Genomic DNA, 17,715 nt, shown 5'->3' with positions numbered 1-17,715 from the left:
ACCTTATTACCCATCTGCGATCTGATGAGCTGTTGTGGAAGAGCGCGCAGAGCGAGTGGTCTGATTGTTTATTTGAGAAATCCAGGCGTAGACTCCTTTTTGCAGGACATGAGCAGTATTTTCGGGCGGAGATGAATGGCAGCTACTTGGCTTTTTTGGCCCGGTCCGATTCCCCTAGAACTGTAATTCAGTGTGTGAAGAACTCTGCTGGCCAATTGTGTTACTCTGGATCAATGGTGGCGGAGACGTTCCGTAGTTATTACTCCTCGCTCTATGCCTCCCGAGCCAGCTACTCTGACGATCAGCTTCGGGATTTTTTGGCCCAGTTGACCTTGCCATGCTTGTCCCGGGAGGACTCGGGGGCTTTGGATGCACCTATCACGTTGGAAGAAGTGGAGGCTGCGATCCTGTCTCTCCCGGCGTCTAAGGCACCGGGATCCGATGGGCTTCCGGGGGAAGTCTATAAAAAATACAGTACGTTTTTTGCCCCCTATCTCCTACAATTGTTTGACTTACTCTTAGAGGGTGGGGCTCTCCCGCGCTCTATGGCCGAGGCCAATATAATTGTCCTGTTGAAACCAGGGAAGGACCCCCTGCTCCCCGAGTCTTATCGACCCATTTCCCTCCTCAATACTGATGTCAAGATACTGGCAAAAATCTTGGCATCTCGATTGAATTTGGTAATTGCAACAATAATTCACCCGGACCAGACTGGCTTTATGCCAGGTAAGTCCACGGCCCAAAATTTGCGTAGACTGTTCTGTCATCTCCAGAGGGGTGATGTGGTGGGGTCGGACGCGGTGGTGGTGTCCCTTGATGCGGCCAAAGCCTTCGACTCCGTAGAATGGAGGTACCTGTGGGGGGTGCTGGAGAAATTTGCTTTTGGCCCTCGATTTATTAGCTTTATCCAGTTGTTGTATTCCTTGCCTGTGGCTCGGGTGACGGCTAATGGTTTCACGTCTGAGCTTTTTGCGTTGGAGAGGGGCACTCGACAGGGTTGCCCCCTATCTCCTGCACTGTTTGCAATCGCCGTGGAGCCGTTGGCCGGCCTGCTGCGCAGTAATGGTAGGGTCAGGGGCGTTGAGATTGGGGGTCATGTGGATGTGGTAGCGCTATACGCGGATGACATGCTTCTTTATTTGCAAGACTCTGATGACTCCCTACAAGCAGTGTTACAGGTAGTGGAAAATTTTGGTATCTTTTCCGGTCTACTAATTAACTGGGACAAATCCCACATTTTCCCCATCTCTGGCCTTCTCCCGGAAAATACACAGGGGGCGTATCCTTTGCAATGGACATTGCGGTTCAAGTATTTAGGCATCTGGATTACTCCTATGGCGCGTAGCTATGTGGCCCAAAATATTGACCCCATTCTAGCGACATTTAAAGAGAAGGCTCATAGCTGGAAAAAACTACCGTTGTCTGTCCTGGGTCGGGTTAATCTATTTAAAATGGTGATGCAGCCAAAATTCCTTTATGCTCTACACAATTCTCCGGTATACCTCCCCAAGAAGATCTTTACTGTTATAGAGGGCGTTCTGTCCTCATTTATATGGGGTGGCAGGCCAGCGAGAGTCTCTATCAGGACATTATGCAGATCTCAGATGTCCGGCGGGGCAAGTCTCCCTGATCTCAGACTATACTATGTAGCGGCTCAGCTGTCTCATCTGAGTGAATGGATCGGGGATTCTCTAGGTACTACGGTGAGGGGGTTTCTGGCTGAGCGGGCGGAGTGCTCTCCTACTTTCTCTCTTTCTCCTCTTCAGCTTCTCCTCTCTGGTCTCTCAGCGCCTGGCTTGCCTCCCCTGTTGCGTCAAGCCTTGCTCATCTGGCGCTATGCACACACTTTATATGATTGGGAGGGACATGATGCCGGTACTCCATTGTGGTTCAATAGTGCATACCCTGAGCTATATGAGATGTCGCTAGATAATATATGGATTGCTAGGGGTGTCGTGGCGCTGGGTCAGCTGTACCACGATGGAGTGCTGAAGTCATTTCAGCAACTGAAGATCGAATTTGATGTACCTAATACTGCTCTGTTCCGGTATTTTCGGCTTAGACATGCTGTACAAACTCAATTCCCTCATGGCCCACCACTGATTGTTGACTCACCTGTTAGGACGATGCTTACTTCTCTGAGTCAGAGGGGGAGGGTGTCTACCATATATGCTGCTTTAAATAATAGAAGCTACCCCGATCTATTAAATAATCTCCGTATTAAATGGGAGACTGATTTGGGGCGCTTGTCCCATGAGCAGTGGCTCCAGATTATGAGCTCCCTTAGATACACTACGCCGTGTATAAGATATAAGCAGGTTTTTTTCTATATTTTACACAGGGCCTATCGTACTCCAGTTACTATGCAGAGGGCTGGTCTTAGGGAAGATTCTAACTGCCCCAGGTGTCGGGCAGCCGATGCCGGATTTTGGCACTTACTGTGGGATTGCCCTGAGATTTCCCTTTTTTGGCGTAAAGTGTGGAGTGATGTGATCATGACAGCACCGTCCCTCCCTACATTAGATCCTGGTATATGCTTGTTTGGGTTAGATCTTGAGGAAACACACTCTGTCTTACTGTATAAATATGTCCTGTGTCTCACTACGCTGGCAAAAGTTGTTATTGCTAGGGTCTGGTTCTCGGCAGATGTGCCTAGGGTGGAGCACTGGAGGGCGTTGGTGAACGAGGTAATTCGTCATGAGAGGCATATGTATAAAATACGGGGTTCCACCTCTCGATTTACGGAGATGTGGGATCGCTGGAGTAGCACATGGCTGGGCGGGCAGGTATTGAGCACTTGAGCGACATTCGTAATAATATTGATATTCTATGTCGTGTACACATATGCGAAAAGAATTAACACGCACACCGAACTGTGATCTGAAAATACCTGTTTATTGATGGCAATTGTTATAGTTTATTTCAATGTTGTTGTTTTGTCTTGTTGTGTCAATGTGTTACAAAACTCAATAAAAAATTACTTGATTTAAAAAAAAAAGAAATTTGCTCTTACACTGACAGTTTTTTGCACATAACACATTGCACATCAATCACTTTTCACATTTATTACTGTACAACATGTGTTTTCATTACAAATAACTGCTATTGTGTAGACCTAGTTTTGTCAACAATGTGTATCCAGCTGCAGGGTGGACTATTTCTTAGGCTGTTCTTTGGTGGCGGACGTGGGTTTGGTTTGGGCAGTGGAGCAGGTTCGGCTGGATCTTCGAACTGGTGATGAAATTGGGGTCTGTGTAGGTGTGTTGGTTCCTGAGATGGAACCTTGTTGGTGTTGTGCCAACAAATTAATATTTTGGCTGAGGTTTGCGGTAAGTTGTGTTGTGGCTGTTGTGTTGTTGTCTATGATGCGAGACATGGTTTCTGATATAATTTGATTACTTTGAATTAACTGAATGAGGGCCTGTTGATGTCGGTGTTGCTCATCCATTATGCGCTGAAAGGTAACAATAAGTTGGCTGTTACCTGCTCTCATCTGCTCCATACTGTTTGCGACTCTGCATAGCTGGACATTGAGCCTGCTTGTGTTTCTACACAGTCTCGGTAGATGATGGGGCAGACAGGCTAGGTATTGGGTGTGTGTGCGTAGGCAATCAATATTCTGTGCCTGTTGTTGGTTCCATGTTGACCAAAAGGATGGCTCAGGTTGGTGGGGTGGGATTGTTTGGCTCAATTGTGGGTGTGGTGACATTTGAGGTGGCGGGATACTTTCCTGAGGCGTGCTTGGTTGGTGAACATCTATTGCTTGCAGTTGGAGGGTGTATGTTTCCTGTTCAGATTCCTGCTGGGCTTCCGGGGGCATGATGTCTGGTTCTGTATGGGGTTTAAGGGGACAACATTTGAGTGTTTTTTAAAAATAAGAATTTACTCACCGGTAATTCTATTTCTCGTAGTCCGTAGTGGATGCTGGGAACTCCGTAAGGACCATGGGGAATAGACGGGCTCCGCAGGAGACTGGGCACTCTAAAAGAAAGATTAGGTACTATCTGGTGTGCACTGGCTCCTCCCTCTATGCCCCTCCTCCAGACCTCAGTTAAGGAAACTGTGCCCGGAAGAGCTGACACAACAAGGAAAGGATTTGGAATCCAGGGTAAGACTCATACCAGCCACACCAATCACACCGTACAACTTGTGATAACCATACCCAGTTAACAGTATGAACCACAACTGAGCCTCAGTAACAGATGGCTCATAACAATAACCCTTTAGTTAAGCAATAACTATATACATGTATTGCAGAGAGTCCGCACTTGGGACGGGCGCCCAGCATCCACTACGGACTACGAGAAATAGAATTACCGGTGAGTAAATTCTTATTTTCTCTGACGTACTAGTGGATGCTGGGAACTCCGTAAGGACCATGGTATTATACCAAAGCTCCCAAACGGGCGGGAGAGTGCGGATGATTCTGCAGCACCGCATGAGCAAACTTAAGGTCCTCCTCAGCCAGGGTATCAAACTTGTAGAACTTAGCAAACTTGTTTGACCCCGACCAAGTAGCAGCTCGGCAAAGCTGTAAAGCCGAGACCCTTTGGGCAGCCGCCCAAGAAGAGCCCACCTTCCTTGTGGAATGGGCTTTCACCATTTTGGATGCGGCAATCCAGCCGCAGAGTGAACCAGCTGAATCGTGCTATAGATCCAGCGAACAATAGTCTGCTTCGAAGCAGGAGCGCCAACCTTGTTGGCTGCATACAGAATAAACAGCGAGTCAGACTTTCTGACTCCCGCCTTTCTGGAAACATACATTTTCAAAGCCCAAACTACGTCCAGCAAATTGGAATCCTCCAAGTCCCTAGTAGCCGCAGGCACCACAATAGGCTGGTTCAAATGAAACGATGATACCACCCTAGGAAGAAATTGGGGACGAGTCCTCAATTCTGCCCTGTCCATATGGAAGATCAGATAAGGGTTTTTACATGACAAAACCGCCAATACTGACACACGCCTAGCCGAAGCTAAGGCCAATAGCATGACCACTTTCCACGTGAGATATTTTAGCTCCATGGTCTTAAGTGGCTCAAACCAGTGGGATTTCAGGAAATCCAACACAACGTTAAGATCCCAAGGTGCCACCGGTGGCACAAAAGGAGGCTGAATATGCAGCACCCCCGGAACAACGTCTGAACTTCAGGCAGTGAATGCCAGTTCATTTTTAGAGAAAATGTATAGGGCCGAAATCTTGACCTTTATGGATCCTAATTTTAGGCCCATAGTCACTCCTGACTGTAGGAAGTGCAGGAATCGACCCCGCTGGAATTCCTCTGTAGGGCCTTCCCGGCCTCACACCAAGCAACCTATTTTCGCCATATACAGTGAAAAAGTCTTGCTGTCACGTCTTTCCTAGCCTTTATCAGCGTAGGAATAACTGCATCCGGAATGCCCTTTTCCGCTAGGATCCGGCGTTCAACCGCCATGCCGTCAAATGCAGCCGCGGTAATTTTTGGAACAGACAGGGCCCCTGTTGCAACATGTCCTGTCTGAGAGGCAGAAGCCCAGAGTCCTCTGAGAGCATTTCCTGCAGCTCCGGGTACCGAGTCCTTCTTGGCCAATTCGGAGCAAAGAATATTGTTTTCACTCCTCCTTTTATTACAATTCTCAGCCCTTGGGTATGAGAGGAAGAGGAGGGAATACAGAGACCGACTGGAACACCCACGGTGTTACTAGTGCGACCACAGCTATCACCTGAGGGTCCCTTGACCCGGCGTAAAACCTTTTTTAGCTTTTTATTGAGGTGGGACGCCATCTAGTCCACCTTAGGCAGTTCCCATCAATTTGCAAACTGCGTGAAGACTTCCTGATGAAGTCCCCACTTTCCCGGGTGGAGGTCGTGCCTGCTGAGGAAGTCTGCTTCCCAGATGTCCACTCCCGGAACGAACACTGCTGACAGCGCGCTTACTTGATTCTCCGCCCAGCGAAGAATTCTGGTGGCTTCTACCCTCGCCACCCTGCTCCTTGTGCCGCCTTGGCGGTTTACATGAACCCCTGCGGTCTGACTGGATCAGAACCGGTTGGTCGCGAAGCAGGATCTCCGCTTGACTTAGGGCGTTGTATATGGCCCTTAGTTCTAGGATATTGATGTGAAGGCAAGTCAGTTGACTTGACCCCAGACCTTGGAAATTTCTTCCCTGTGTAACTGCCCCCCACCCTCGGAGGCTTGCATCCGTGGTCACCAGGATCCAGTCCTGAATGCCGAATCTGCGGCCCTCGAGAAGGTGAGCACTCTGCAGCCACCACAGGAGAGACACCCTGGCCCTGGGGGATAGGGTGATTAACCGATGTATCTGAAGAGGTGATCCGGACCACTTGTCCAGTAAGTCCCATTGGAAGGTCCTCGCATGGAACCTGCCTAAGGGGATGGCCTCATATGATGCCACCATCCTTCCCAGGACTCGAGTGCAGTGATGCACTGACACATGTTTTGGTTTTAATAGATTCCTGACCAGTGTCATGAGCTCCTGAGCTCTCTCTATCGGGAGATAACCCTTTTCTGGTCTGTGTCTAGGATCGTGCCTAGGAGAGGCAGATGAGCTGTAGGAACCAACTGCGACTTTGGAATATATAGAATCCAGCCGTGTTGCCGTTACACTTCCAGAGAAAGTGATACGCTGTTCAGCAACTGCTCTCTTGATCTCGCTTTTATGAGGAGATCGTCCAAGTACGTGATAATAGTGACACCTTGCTTCCGCAGGAGCACAATCATATCCGCCATTACCATGGTGAATATTCTCGGGGCCGTGGAGAGACCAAACGGCAACGTCTGAAATTGGTAATGACAATCCCGTACCGCAATTCTGAGGTACGCCTAATGAGGTGGATAAATGGGGACCTGAAGGTATGCATCCCTTATGTCCCGATTCACAATAAAGTCTCCCCCTTTTTAGGCTTGCACTGACCGCTCTTAGCGATTCCATCTTGAACTTGAACCTTCTCAGGTATATGTTCAGGGATTTTTAATTCAATATGGGTCTGACCGAACCGTCTGGTTTCGGGATTACAACATGGTCTAATAATAACACCCTCATGTTGAAGGAGGGGACCCTTGACCACCACCTGTTAAAGATACAATTTGTGAATTGCAGATAACACTGGCTCCCTCTCTTGGGGGGAAGCCCGCAGGGCCGTCGGTGAGGGGGCATCTTCTCACAGTCCAGCTTGTATCCCTGAGACACAATATCTATTGCCCAGGGATCGAACAGGGAGTGAACCCACTTGTTGCTGAACTTACGAAGGCGTGTCCCCACCGGGCCTAGCTCCGCCTGTGGAGCCCCAGCGACATTGGTGGATTTTTGTAGGGACCGGGGAGGACTTCTGTTCCTGGGAACTAGCTGCCCGGCTCTGACAAGAAAGGATGCCCCTCAGCCTTTCTTGTTTCTTTATACGAAAGGCTGCATTTAATAATGTCGTGCTTTCTTAGGCTGTGCAGGAATATAAGGCAAACTAGCAGAATTACCAGCTATAGCTGTGGAGACCAGGCCAGAGAACCCTTCTCCACACAATCCTCAGCCTTCCATATGCCTCTTAAGTCGGCATCATCTGTCCAATGCATATTCTACAGGACACATCAAGCAGAGATCGACATAGCTTTGACTCTAGGACCCAATATACTCATGTCTCTTTGGGCATGCTTTATAACTATATATCTATCACTTAAGACAGCATCTTTAATATATTTATATTGCATACTAGGGTCTCATCTCTGCTGATAAGGTACCTGTCCACGCTGCCACAGCGCTATAAACACATGCCGACACAATCGCCGGTCTGGGTAGTATACTAGAATGTGCACGCTATCTGCAGGATCCCTGAGAATAGCAAGTGCTACCGTCTGTGCAAACAGGACACCCCAGGGGAAGATTCTCAACATATCCTGGCCCTAGTGGGGAAAGGATACAGCCTGAGAATTCTCTTGCGGGAAGCTGCCGTCTCTTGTCTGGAGATTCCCGCTCTTTTTCCTCATGAGAGGAGGGAAATTTACCTCAGCATTCTTCCCCTTAAACATGTGAACTCTCGTGTCAGGGACAGATGAGTCATCAGTGATATGCAAATCATTTATTTTCTCTGACGTCCTAGTGGATGCTGGGAACTCCGTAAGGACCATGGGGAATAGACGGGCTCCGCAGGAGACTGGGCACTCTAAAAGAAAGATTAGGTACTATCTGGTGTGCACTGGCTCCTCCCTCTATGCCCCTCCTCCAGACCTCAGTTAGAATCTGTGCCCGGCTCGAGCTGGTTGCACACTAGGGGCTCTCCTGAGCTCCTAGTAAAGAAAGTATTTATTAGGTTTTTTATTTTCAGTGAGATCTGCTGGCAACAGACTCACTGCTACGAGGGACTTAGGGGAGAGAAGCGAACCTACCTGCTTGCAGCTAGCTTGGGCTTCTAGGCTACTGGACACCATTAGCTTCAGAGGAATCGAACACAGGCCCAGCCTCGGTCGTCCGGTCCCGGAGCCGCGCCGCCGTCCCCCTTGCAGAGCCAGAAGACGGAAGATTCCGAGGAGAAAATCGGCGGCTGAAGACTCCGGTCTTCATTAAGGTAGCGCACAGCACTGCAGCTGTGCGCCATTGCTCCCCATGCACACCACATACTCCGGTCACTGATGGGTGCAGGGCGCTGGGGGGGGGGGGGCGCCCTGGGCTGCAATTAGAGTACCTTAACATGGCAAAAAAACACATAATATAGTCTAATAAACTATATATGTGTAAAAATCCCCTGCCATAATATTAATAAAAGAGCGGGATAAGCCCACCGAGAAGGGGGCGGGGCTATCTCCCTCAGCACACTGGCGCCATTTTCTCTTCACAGTTCCGCTGGAAGACAGCTCCCCAGGCTCTCCCCTGCAGTTTCCAGGCTCAAAGGGTTAAAAAGAGAGGGGGGGCACTAAATTTAGGCGCAAACTATACATGTTAAGCAGCTATAGGGAAAAATCACTTTCTGTAATAGTGTAAATCCCTAATTATATAGCGCTGTGGTGTGTGCTGGCATACTCTCTCTCTGTCTCCCCAAAGGACTTTGTGGGGTCCTGTCCTCAGTCAGAGCATTCCCTGTGTGTGTGCGGTGTGTCGGTACGGCTGTGTCGACATGTTTGATGAGGAGGCTTATGTGGAGGCGGAGCAGGTGCCGATAAATGTGATGTCACCCCCTGCGGGGTCGACACCAGTGTGGATGGATATGTGGAAGGTATTAACGACAGTGTCAACTCCTTACATAAAAGGTTTGATGACATAACAGCTGTGGGACAGCCGGCTTTTCAGCCTGTGCCTGCCCAGGCGTCTCAAAGGCCATCAGGGGCTCAAAAACGCCCGCTACATCAGATGGCAGACACAGATGTCGACACGGAGTCTGACTCCAGTGTCGACGACGACGAGACAAATGTACATTCCACTAAGGCTATCCGTTGCATGATTACGGCAATGAAAAATGTGTTGCACATTTCTGACATTAACCCAGGTACCACTAAAAAAGGTATTATGTTTGGGGAGAAAAAGCAACCAGTGGTTTTTCCCCCTTCAGATGAGTTAAATGAAGTGTGTGAAGAAGCGTGGGCATCCCCTGATAAAAAATTAGTGATTTCAAAAAAGTTACTAATGGCGTACCCTTTCCCGCCAGAGGACAGGGTGCGTTGGGAGTCATCCCCGAGGGTGGATAAAGCGCTCACATGCTTGTCAAAAAAGGTGGCACTACCGTCTCAGGATACGGCCGCCTTAAAGGAGCCTGCGGATAGAAAGCAGGAGGCTATCCTGAAGTCTGTGTATACACACTCAGGTACTATACTAAGACCTGCTATTGCTTCAGCATGGATGTGCAGTGCTGCAGCAGCGTGGTCTGATTCCCTGTCTGATAATATTGATTCCCTTGACAGGGACACTATATTGCTAACCATAGAGCACATTAAAGACGTAGTCTTATACATGAGAGATGCACAGAGGGATATTTGCCGGCTGGCATCTAGAATAAATGCAATGTTCATTTCTGCCAGGAGAGTATTATGGACTCGGCAGTGGACAGGTGATGCGGATTCTAAAAGGCACATGGAGGTTTTGCCTTACAAGGGTGAGGAATTGTTTGGGGATGGTCTCTCGGACCTCGTTTCCACAGCGACAGCAGGGAAGTCGACATTTTTACCCCAGGTTCCCTCACAGCCAAAGAAAGCACCGTATTATCAGGTACAGTCCTTTCGGCCCCAGAAAGGCAAGCGGGTTAAAGGCGCGTCCTTTCTGCCCAGAGGCAGGGGTAGAGGGAAAAAGCTGCACCATACAGCCAGTTCCCAAGAACAGAAATCCTCCCCTGCTTCCACTAAATCCACCGCATGACGCTGGGGCTCCACTGGTGGAGCCAGGTGCGGGGTGGGGGCCCGTCTCCGGAACTTCAGCGACCGGTGGATTCGCTCACGGGTGGATCCCTGGGTTCTACAATCTCAGGGATACAAGCTGGAATTCGAGACGTCTCCCCCTCGCCGTTACCTCAAATCAGCCTTGCCAGCTACTCCCCCGGACAGGGAGGTAGTGCTGGCGGCAATTCACAAGCTGTTCCTCCAGCAGGTGATAATAAAAGTTCCCCTCCTTCAACAGGGACGGGGTTACTATTCCACAATGTGGATGCGTACCTGCATGTCCCCATTTACCCTCCTCACCAGGTGTACCTCCGTTTTGTGGTACAAGACTGCCATTACCAATTCCAGACGTTGCCGTTTGGTCTGTCCACGGCACCGAGGGTATTTACCAAGGTAATGGCCGAAATGATGATACTCCTTCGAAAGAAGGGAGTTATAATTATCCCATACTTGGACGATCTCCTTATAAAGGCGAGGTCCAGGGAGCAGTTGTTGGTCGGAGTAGCACTATCTCAGGAAGTGCTTCAACAGCACGGCTGGATTCTGAATATTCCAAAGTCGCAGCTGGTTCCTACGACGCGTCTGCTGTTCCTGGGTATGGTTCTGGACACAGAACAGAAGAAGGTGTTTCTCCCGGAGGAGAAGGCCAAGGAGTTGTCATCTCTGGTCAGAGACCTCCTGAAACCAAAACAGGTGTCGGTGCATCACTGCACGCGAGTCCTGGGAAAGATGGTAGCTTCTTACGAGGCAATTCCATTCGGCAGGTTCCATGCAAGGATCTTTCAGTGGGATCTGTTAGACAAGTGGTCCGGATCGCATCTTCAGATGCATCGGCTGATCACCCTGTCCCCGAGGGCCAGGGTGTCTCTGCTGTGGTGGCTGCAGAGTGCTCATCTTCTAGAGGGCCGCAGATTCGGCATACAGGACTGAGTCCTGGTGACCACGGATGCAAGCCTCCGAGGTTGGGGGGCAGTCACTCAGGGAAGAAACTTCCAGGGACAATGGTCGAGTCAGGAGGCTTCCCTACACAAGACCCCTGCTTCAAAACCAGCCGGTGCTGATTCAGTCAGACAACATCACGGCGGTCGCCCATGTAAATCGACAGGGCGGCACAAGAAGCAGGATGGCGATGGCAGAAGCCACAAGGATTCTCCGATGGGCGGAAAATCACGTGATAGCACTGTCAGCAGTGTTCATTCCGGGAGTGGACAACTGGGAAGCAGACTTCCTCAGCAGGCACGACCTCCACCCGGGAGAGTGGGGACTTCATCCAGAAGTCTTCCAACTGATTGTAAACCGTTGGGAAAGGCCACAGGTGCACATGATGGCGTCCCGCCTAAACAAAAAGCTAAAAAGATATTTCTCTATCGTCCTAGTGGATGCTGGGGTTCCTGAAAGGACCATGGGAATAGCGGCTCCGCAGGAGACAGGGCACAAAAGTAAAGCTTTCCGATCAGGTGGTGTGCACTGGCTCCTCCCCCTATGACCCTCCTCCAAGCCAGTTAGATTTTTGTGCCCGGCCGAGAAGGGTGCAATCTAGGTGGCTCTCCTAAAGAGCTGCTTAGAAAAGTTTAGCTTAGGTTTTTTATTTTACAGTGAGTCCTGCTGGCAACAGGATCACTGCAACGAGGGACTTAGGGGAGAAGAAGTGAACTCACCTGCGTGCAGGATGGATTGGCTTCTTGGCTACTGGACATCAGCTCCAGAGGGACGATCACAGGTACAGCCTGGATGGTCACCGGAGCCTTGCCGCCGGCCCCCTTGCAGATGCTGAAATAAAAAGAGGTCCAGAATCGGCGGCAGAAGACTCCTCAGTCTTCTAAAGGTAGCGCACAGCACTGCAGCTGTGCGCCATTTTCCTCTCAGCACACTTCACACGGCAGTCACTGAGGGTGCAGGGCGCTGGGAGGGGGGCGCCCTGGGAGGCAAATGAAAACCTATTTTGGCTAAAAATACCTCACATATAGCCTCCGGAGGCTATATGGAGATATTTAACCCCTGCCAGAATCCGTTAAGAGCGGGAGACGAGGCCGCCGAAAAAGGGGCGGGGCCTATCTCCTCAGCACACAGCGCCATTTTCCCTCACAGAAAGGCTGGAGGGAAGGCTCCCAGGCTCTCCCCTGCACTGCACTACAGAAACAGGGTTAAAACAGAGAGGGGGGGCACTAATTTGGCGTTAGAAATATATAAAAAAGATGCTATAAGGGAAAACACTTATATAAGGTTGTCCCTATATAATTATAGCGTTTTTGGTGTGTGCTGGCAAACTCTCCCTCTGTCTCTCCAAAGGGCTAGTGGGTCCTGTCCTCTATCAGAGCATTCCCTGTGTGTGTGCGGTGTGTCGGTACGTGTGTGTCGACATGTAGGAGGACGATGTTGGTGAGGAGGCGGAGCAATTGCCTGTAATGGTGATGTCACTCTCTAGGGAGTCGACACCGGAATGGATGGCTTATTTAGGGAATTACGTGATAATGTCAACACGCTGCAAGGTCGGTTGACGACATGAGACGGCCGACAAACAATTAGTACCGGTCCAGACGTCTCAAAAACACCGTCAGGGGTTTTAAAACGCCCGTTTACTTTAGTCGGTCGACACAGACACAGACAGGGACACTGAATCCAGTGTCGACGGTGAATAAACAAACGTATTCCTTATTAGGGCCACACGTTAAAGGCAATGAAGGAGGTGTTACATATTTCTGATACTACAAGTACCACAAAAGAGGGTATTATGTGGGATGTGAAAAAACTACCATAGTTTTTCCTGAATCAGATAAATTAAATAAAGTGTGTGATGATGCGTGGGTTCCCCCCGATAGAAAATTATGGGCGGTATACCCTTTCCCGCCAGAAGTTAGGGCGCGTTGGGAAACACCCCTTAGGGTGGATAAGGCGCTCACACGCTTATCAAAACAAGTGGCGGTACCGTCTATAGATAGGGCCGTCCTCAAGGACCAGCTGACAGGAGGCTGGAAAATATCATAAAAAGTATATACACACATACTGGTGTTATACTGCGACCAGCGATCGCCTCAGCCTGGATGTGCAGAGCTGGGGTGGCTTGGTCGGATTCCCTGACTAAAAATATTGATACCCTTGACAGGGACAGTATTTTATTGACTATAGAGCATTTAAAGGATGCATTTCTATATATGCGAGATGCACAGAGGGATATTTGCACTCTGGCATCAAGAGTAAATGCGATGTCCATAACTGCCAGAAGATGTTATGGACACGACAGGGGTCAGGTGATGCAGATTCCAAACGGCACAAAGGTGTATTGCCGTATAAAGGAAGAGGAGTTATTTGGGGTCGGTCCATCGGACCTGGTGGCCACGGCAACTGCTGGAAAATCCACCGTTTTTACCCTAAGTCACATCTCTGCAAAAAAAAAAAAGACACCGTCTTTTCAGCCTCAGTCCTTTTCGTCCCTATAAGATCATATCTGCCCAGGGATAGAGGAAAGGGAAGAAGACTGCAGCAGGCAGCCCATTCCCAGGAACAGAAGCGTTCCACCGCTTCTGACAAGTTCTCAGCATGGCGCTGAGACCGTACAGGACCCCTGGATCCTACAAGTAGTATCCCAGGGGTACAGATTGGAATGTCGAGACGTTTCCCCTTCGCAGGCTCCTGAAGTCTGCTTTACCAAGGTCTCCCTCCGACAAGGAGGCAGTATGGGAAAAAATTCACAAGCTGTATTCCCAGCAGGTGATAATTAAATTACCCCTCCTACTACAAGAAAAGGGGTATTATTCCACACTATATTGTGGTACTGAAGCCAGAAGGCTAGGTGAGACTTATTCTAAATCTAAAAAATTTTTGAACACTTACAAAGGTTCAAATCAAGATGGAGTCACTCAGAGCAGTGATAACGAACAGGAAGAAGGGGACTATATAGTGTCCCGGGACATCAGGGATGCTTACCTCTATGTCCCAAATTTGCCCTTCTCACTAAGGGTACCTCAGGTTCGTGGTGCAGAACTGTCACTATCAGTTTCAGACGCTGCCGTTTGGATTGTCCACGGCACCCCGGGTCTTTACTAAGGTAATGGCCGAAATGATGATTCTTCTTCGAAGAAAAGGCGTCTTAATTATCCCTTACTTGGACGATCTCCTGATAAGGGCATAGTCCAGGGAACAGTTGGAGGTAGGAGTAGCACTATCTCGGATACTGCTACAACAGCACGGGTGGATTCTAAATATTCCAAAATCGCAGCTGATCCCGACGACACGTCTGCTGTGCCTAGGGATGATTCTGGACACAGTCCAGAAAAAGGTGTTTCTCCCGAAAGAGAAAGCCAGGGAGTTATCCGAGCTAGTCAGGAACCTCCTAAAAACAGTGCATCATTGCACAAGGGTCCTGGTAGAAAATGGTGGCTTCCTACGAAGCAATTCCATTCAGCAGATTTCACGCAAGAACTTTTCAGTGGGATCTGCTGAACAAATGGTCCGGATCGCATCTTCAGATGCATCAGCGGATAACCCTATATCCAAGGACAAGGGTGTCTCTCCTGTGGTGGTTATAGAGTGCTCATCTTCTAGAGGGCCGCAGATTCGGCATTCAGGATTGGATGCTGGTGACCACGGAGCCCAGCCCGAGAGGCTGGGGAGCAGTCACACAAGGAAAAAATTTCCAGGGAGTGTGATCAAGTCTGGAGACTTTTCTCCACATAAATATACTGGAGCTAAGGGTAAATTTATAATGCTCTAAGCTTAGCAAGACCTCTGCTTCAAGGTCAGCCGGTATTGATCCAGTGGGAAAAACATCACGGCAGTCGCCCACGTAAACAGACAGGGCGACACAAGAAGCAGGAGGGCAATGGCAAAAACTGCAAGGACTTTTCGCTGGGCGGAAAATCATGTGATAGCACTGTCAGCAGTGTTTCATCCCGGGAATGGAAACTGGGAAGCAGACTTCCTCAGCAGGCACGACCTCCACCCGGGAGAGTGGAAACTTCATCGGGAAGTTTTTTCCACATGATTGTAAACCGTTGGGAAATACCAAAGGTGGACATGATGGCGTCCCGTCTGAACAAAAAACGGGACAGGTATTGCGCCAGGTCAAGAGACCCTCAGGCAATAGCTGTGGACGTTCTGGTAACACCGTGGGTGTACCAGTCGGTGTATGTGTTCCCTCCTCTGCTTCTCATACCTAAGGTGCTGAGAATTATAAGACGTAGAGGAGTAAGAACTATACTCATGGCTCCGGATTGGCCAAGAAGGACTTGGTACCCGGAACTTCAAGAGATGTTTACAGAGGTCTTATGGCCTCTGCCGCTAAGAAGGGACTTGCTTCAGCAAGTACCATGTCTGTTCCAAGACTTACCGCAGCTGCGTTTGTTGGCATGGCGGTGGAACGCCGGATCCTAAGGGAAAAAGGCATTCCGGAAGAGGTCATTCCTACCCTGGTCAAAGCCAGAAAGGAGGTGACCGCACAACATTATCACCACATGTGGCGAAAATATGTTGCGTGGTGTGAGGCCAGGAAGGCCCCACAAAGAAATTTCAACTCGGTCGATTCCTGCATTTCCTGCAAACAGGAGTGTCTATGGGCCTCAAATTGGGGTCCATTAAGGTTCACATTTCGGCCCTGTCAATTTTCTTCCAGAAAGAATTGGCTTCAGTTCCTGAAGTCCAGAACTTTGTCAAGGGAGTATTGCATATACAACCCTCTTTTGTGCCTCCAGTGGCACTGTGGGATCTCAACGTAGTTCTGGGATTCTTCAAATCACATTGGTTTAAAACCAGTCAAATCTGTGGATTTGAAGCATCTCACATGAAAAGTGACCATGTTCTTGGCCCTGGCCTGGACCAGGCGAGTGTCAAATTGGTGGTTTTTTTCTCAAAAAAGCCCATATTTGTTTGTCCATTCGGACAGGGCAGAGCTGCGGACTCGTCCCCAGTTCTCTCCCTAAGGTGGTGTCAGTGTTTCACCTGAACCAGCTTATTGTGGTGCCTTGCACCTACTAGGGACTTGGAGGACTCCAAGTTGCTAGATGTTGTCAGGGCCCTGAAAATATAGGTTCCAGGACGGCTGGAGTCAGGAAAACTGACTTGCTGTTATCCTGTATGCACCCAACAAACTGGGTGCTCTTGCTTTTAAGCAGACTATTGCTAGTTGGATGTGTAATACAATTCAGCTTGCACATTCTGTGGCAGGCCTGCCACAGCCAAAATATGTAAATGCCCATTCCACAAGGAAGGTGGGCTCATCTTGGGCGGCTGCCCGAGGGGTCTCGGCTTTACAACTTTGCCGAGCGGTTATTTAGTCAGGGGCAAACACGTTTGTAAAATCCTACAAATTTGATACCCTGGCTAAGGAGGACCTGGAGTTCTCTCATTCGGTGCTGCAGAGTCATCCGCACTCTCCCGCCCGTTTGGGAGCTTTGGTATAATCCCCATGGTCCTTTCAGGAACCCCAGCATCCACTAGGACGATAGAGAAAATAAGAATTTACTTACCGATAATTCTATTTCTCGGAGTCCGTAGTGGATGCTGGGCGCCCATCCCAAGTGCGGATTATCTGCAATACTTGTACATAGTTACAAAAATCGGGTTATTATTGTTGTGAGCCATCTTTTCAGAGGCTCCGCTGTTATCATACTGTTAACTGGGTTTAGATCACAAGTTGTACGGTGTGATTGGTGTGGCTGGTATGAGCCTTACCCGGGATTCAAAATTCCTCCCTTATTGTGTACGCTCGTCCGGGCACAGTACCTAACTGGCTTGGAGGAGGGTCATAGGGGGAGGAGCCAGTGCACACCACCTGATCGGAAAGCTTTACTTTTGTGCCCTGTCTCCTGCGGAGCCGCTATTCCCATGGTCCTTTCAGGAACCCCAGCATCCACTACGGACTCCGAGAAATAGAATTATCGGTAAGTAAATTCTTATTTGCGCCAGGTCAAGGGACCCTCAGGCGATAGCTGTGGACGCTCTAGTGACACCGTGGGTGTACCAGTCGGTTTATGTGTTCCCTCCTCTTCCTCTCATACCAAAGGTGCTGAGGATAATAAGAAAGAGAGGAGTGAGAACTATACTCATCGTTCCGGATTGGCCAAGAAGGACTTGTTACCCGGAACTGCAAGAAATGATCTCAGAGGACCCTTGGCCTCTGCCTCTCAGACAGGACCTGCTACAGCAGGGGCCCTGTCTGTTCCAAGACTTACCGCGGCTGCGTTTGACGGCATGGCGGTTGAACGCCGGATCCTGATGGAAAAGGGCATTCCGGTTGAAGTCATTCCTACGCTGATAAAAGCTAGGAAAGATGTGACAGCAAAGCATTATCACCGCATATGGCGAAAATAGGTTTCTTGGTGTGAGGCTATGAAGGCCCCCACAGAAGAATTTCAGCTGGGTCGTTTTCT

At 49.4% G+C, this 17,715-nt stretch overlaps 1 protein-coding gene across 1 annotated transcript in view; it reads right to left on the bottom strand.

Moving 5' to 3' along the window:
* Positions 1-2,768: 2,768 nt before the first annotated feature.
* Positions 2,769-17,715, bottom strand: part of LOC134949454 (uncharacterized) — a 38,512-nt gene continuing 23,565 nt past the window's right edge. The window contains exon 3 of the mRNA XM_063938026.1: positions 2,769-3,831. Within this exon, the coding sequence (XP_063794096.1) occupies positions 3,155-3,831 (677 nt within the window). The 3' untranslated portion in view covers positions 2,769-3,154. The remainder of the gene's footprint in view (positions 3,832-17,715) is intronic.

Source organism: Pseudophryne corroboree, chromosome 8 (genome assembly GCF_028390025.1).
Source record: "Pseudophryne corroboree isolate aPseCor3 chromosome 8, aPseCor3.hap2, whole genome shotgun sequence".
Lineage (NCBI taxonomy): Eukaryota > Metazoa > Chordata > Amphibia > Anura > Myobatrachidae > Pseudophryne > Pseudophryne corroboree.
Note: the sequence above shows the minus strand (reverse complement) of the source record. Positions and strands in the feature narration are given on the sequence as shown.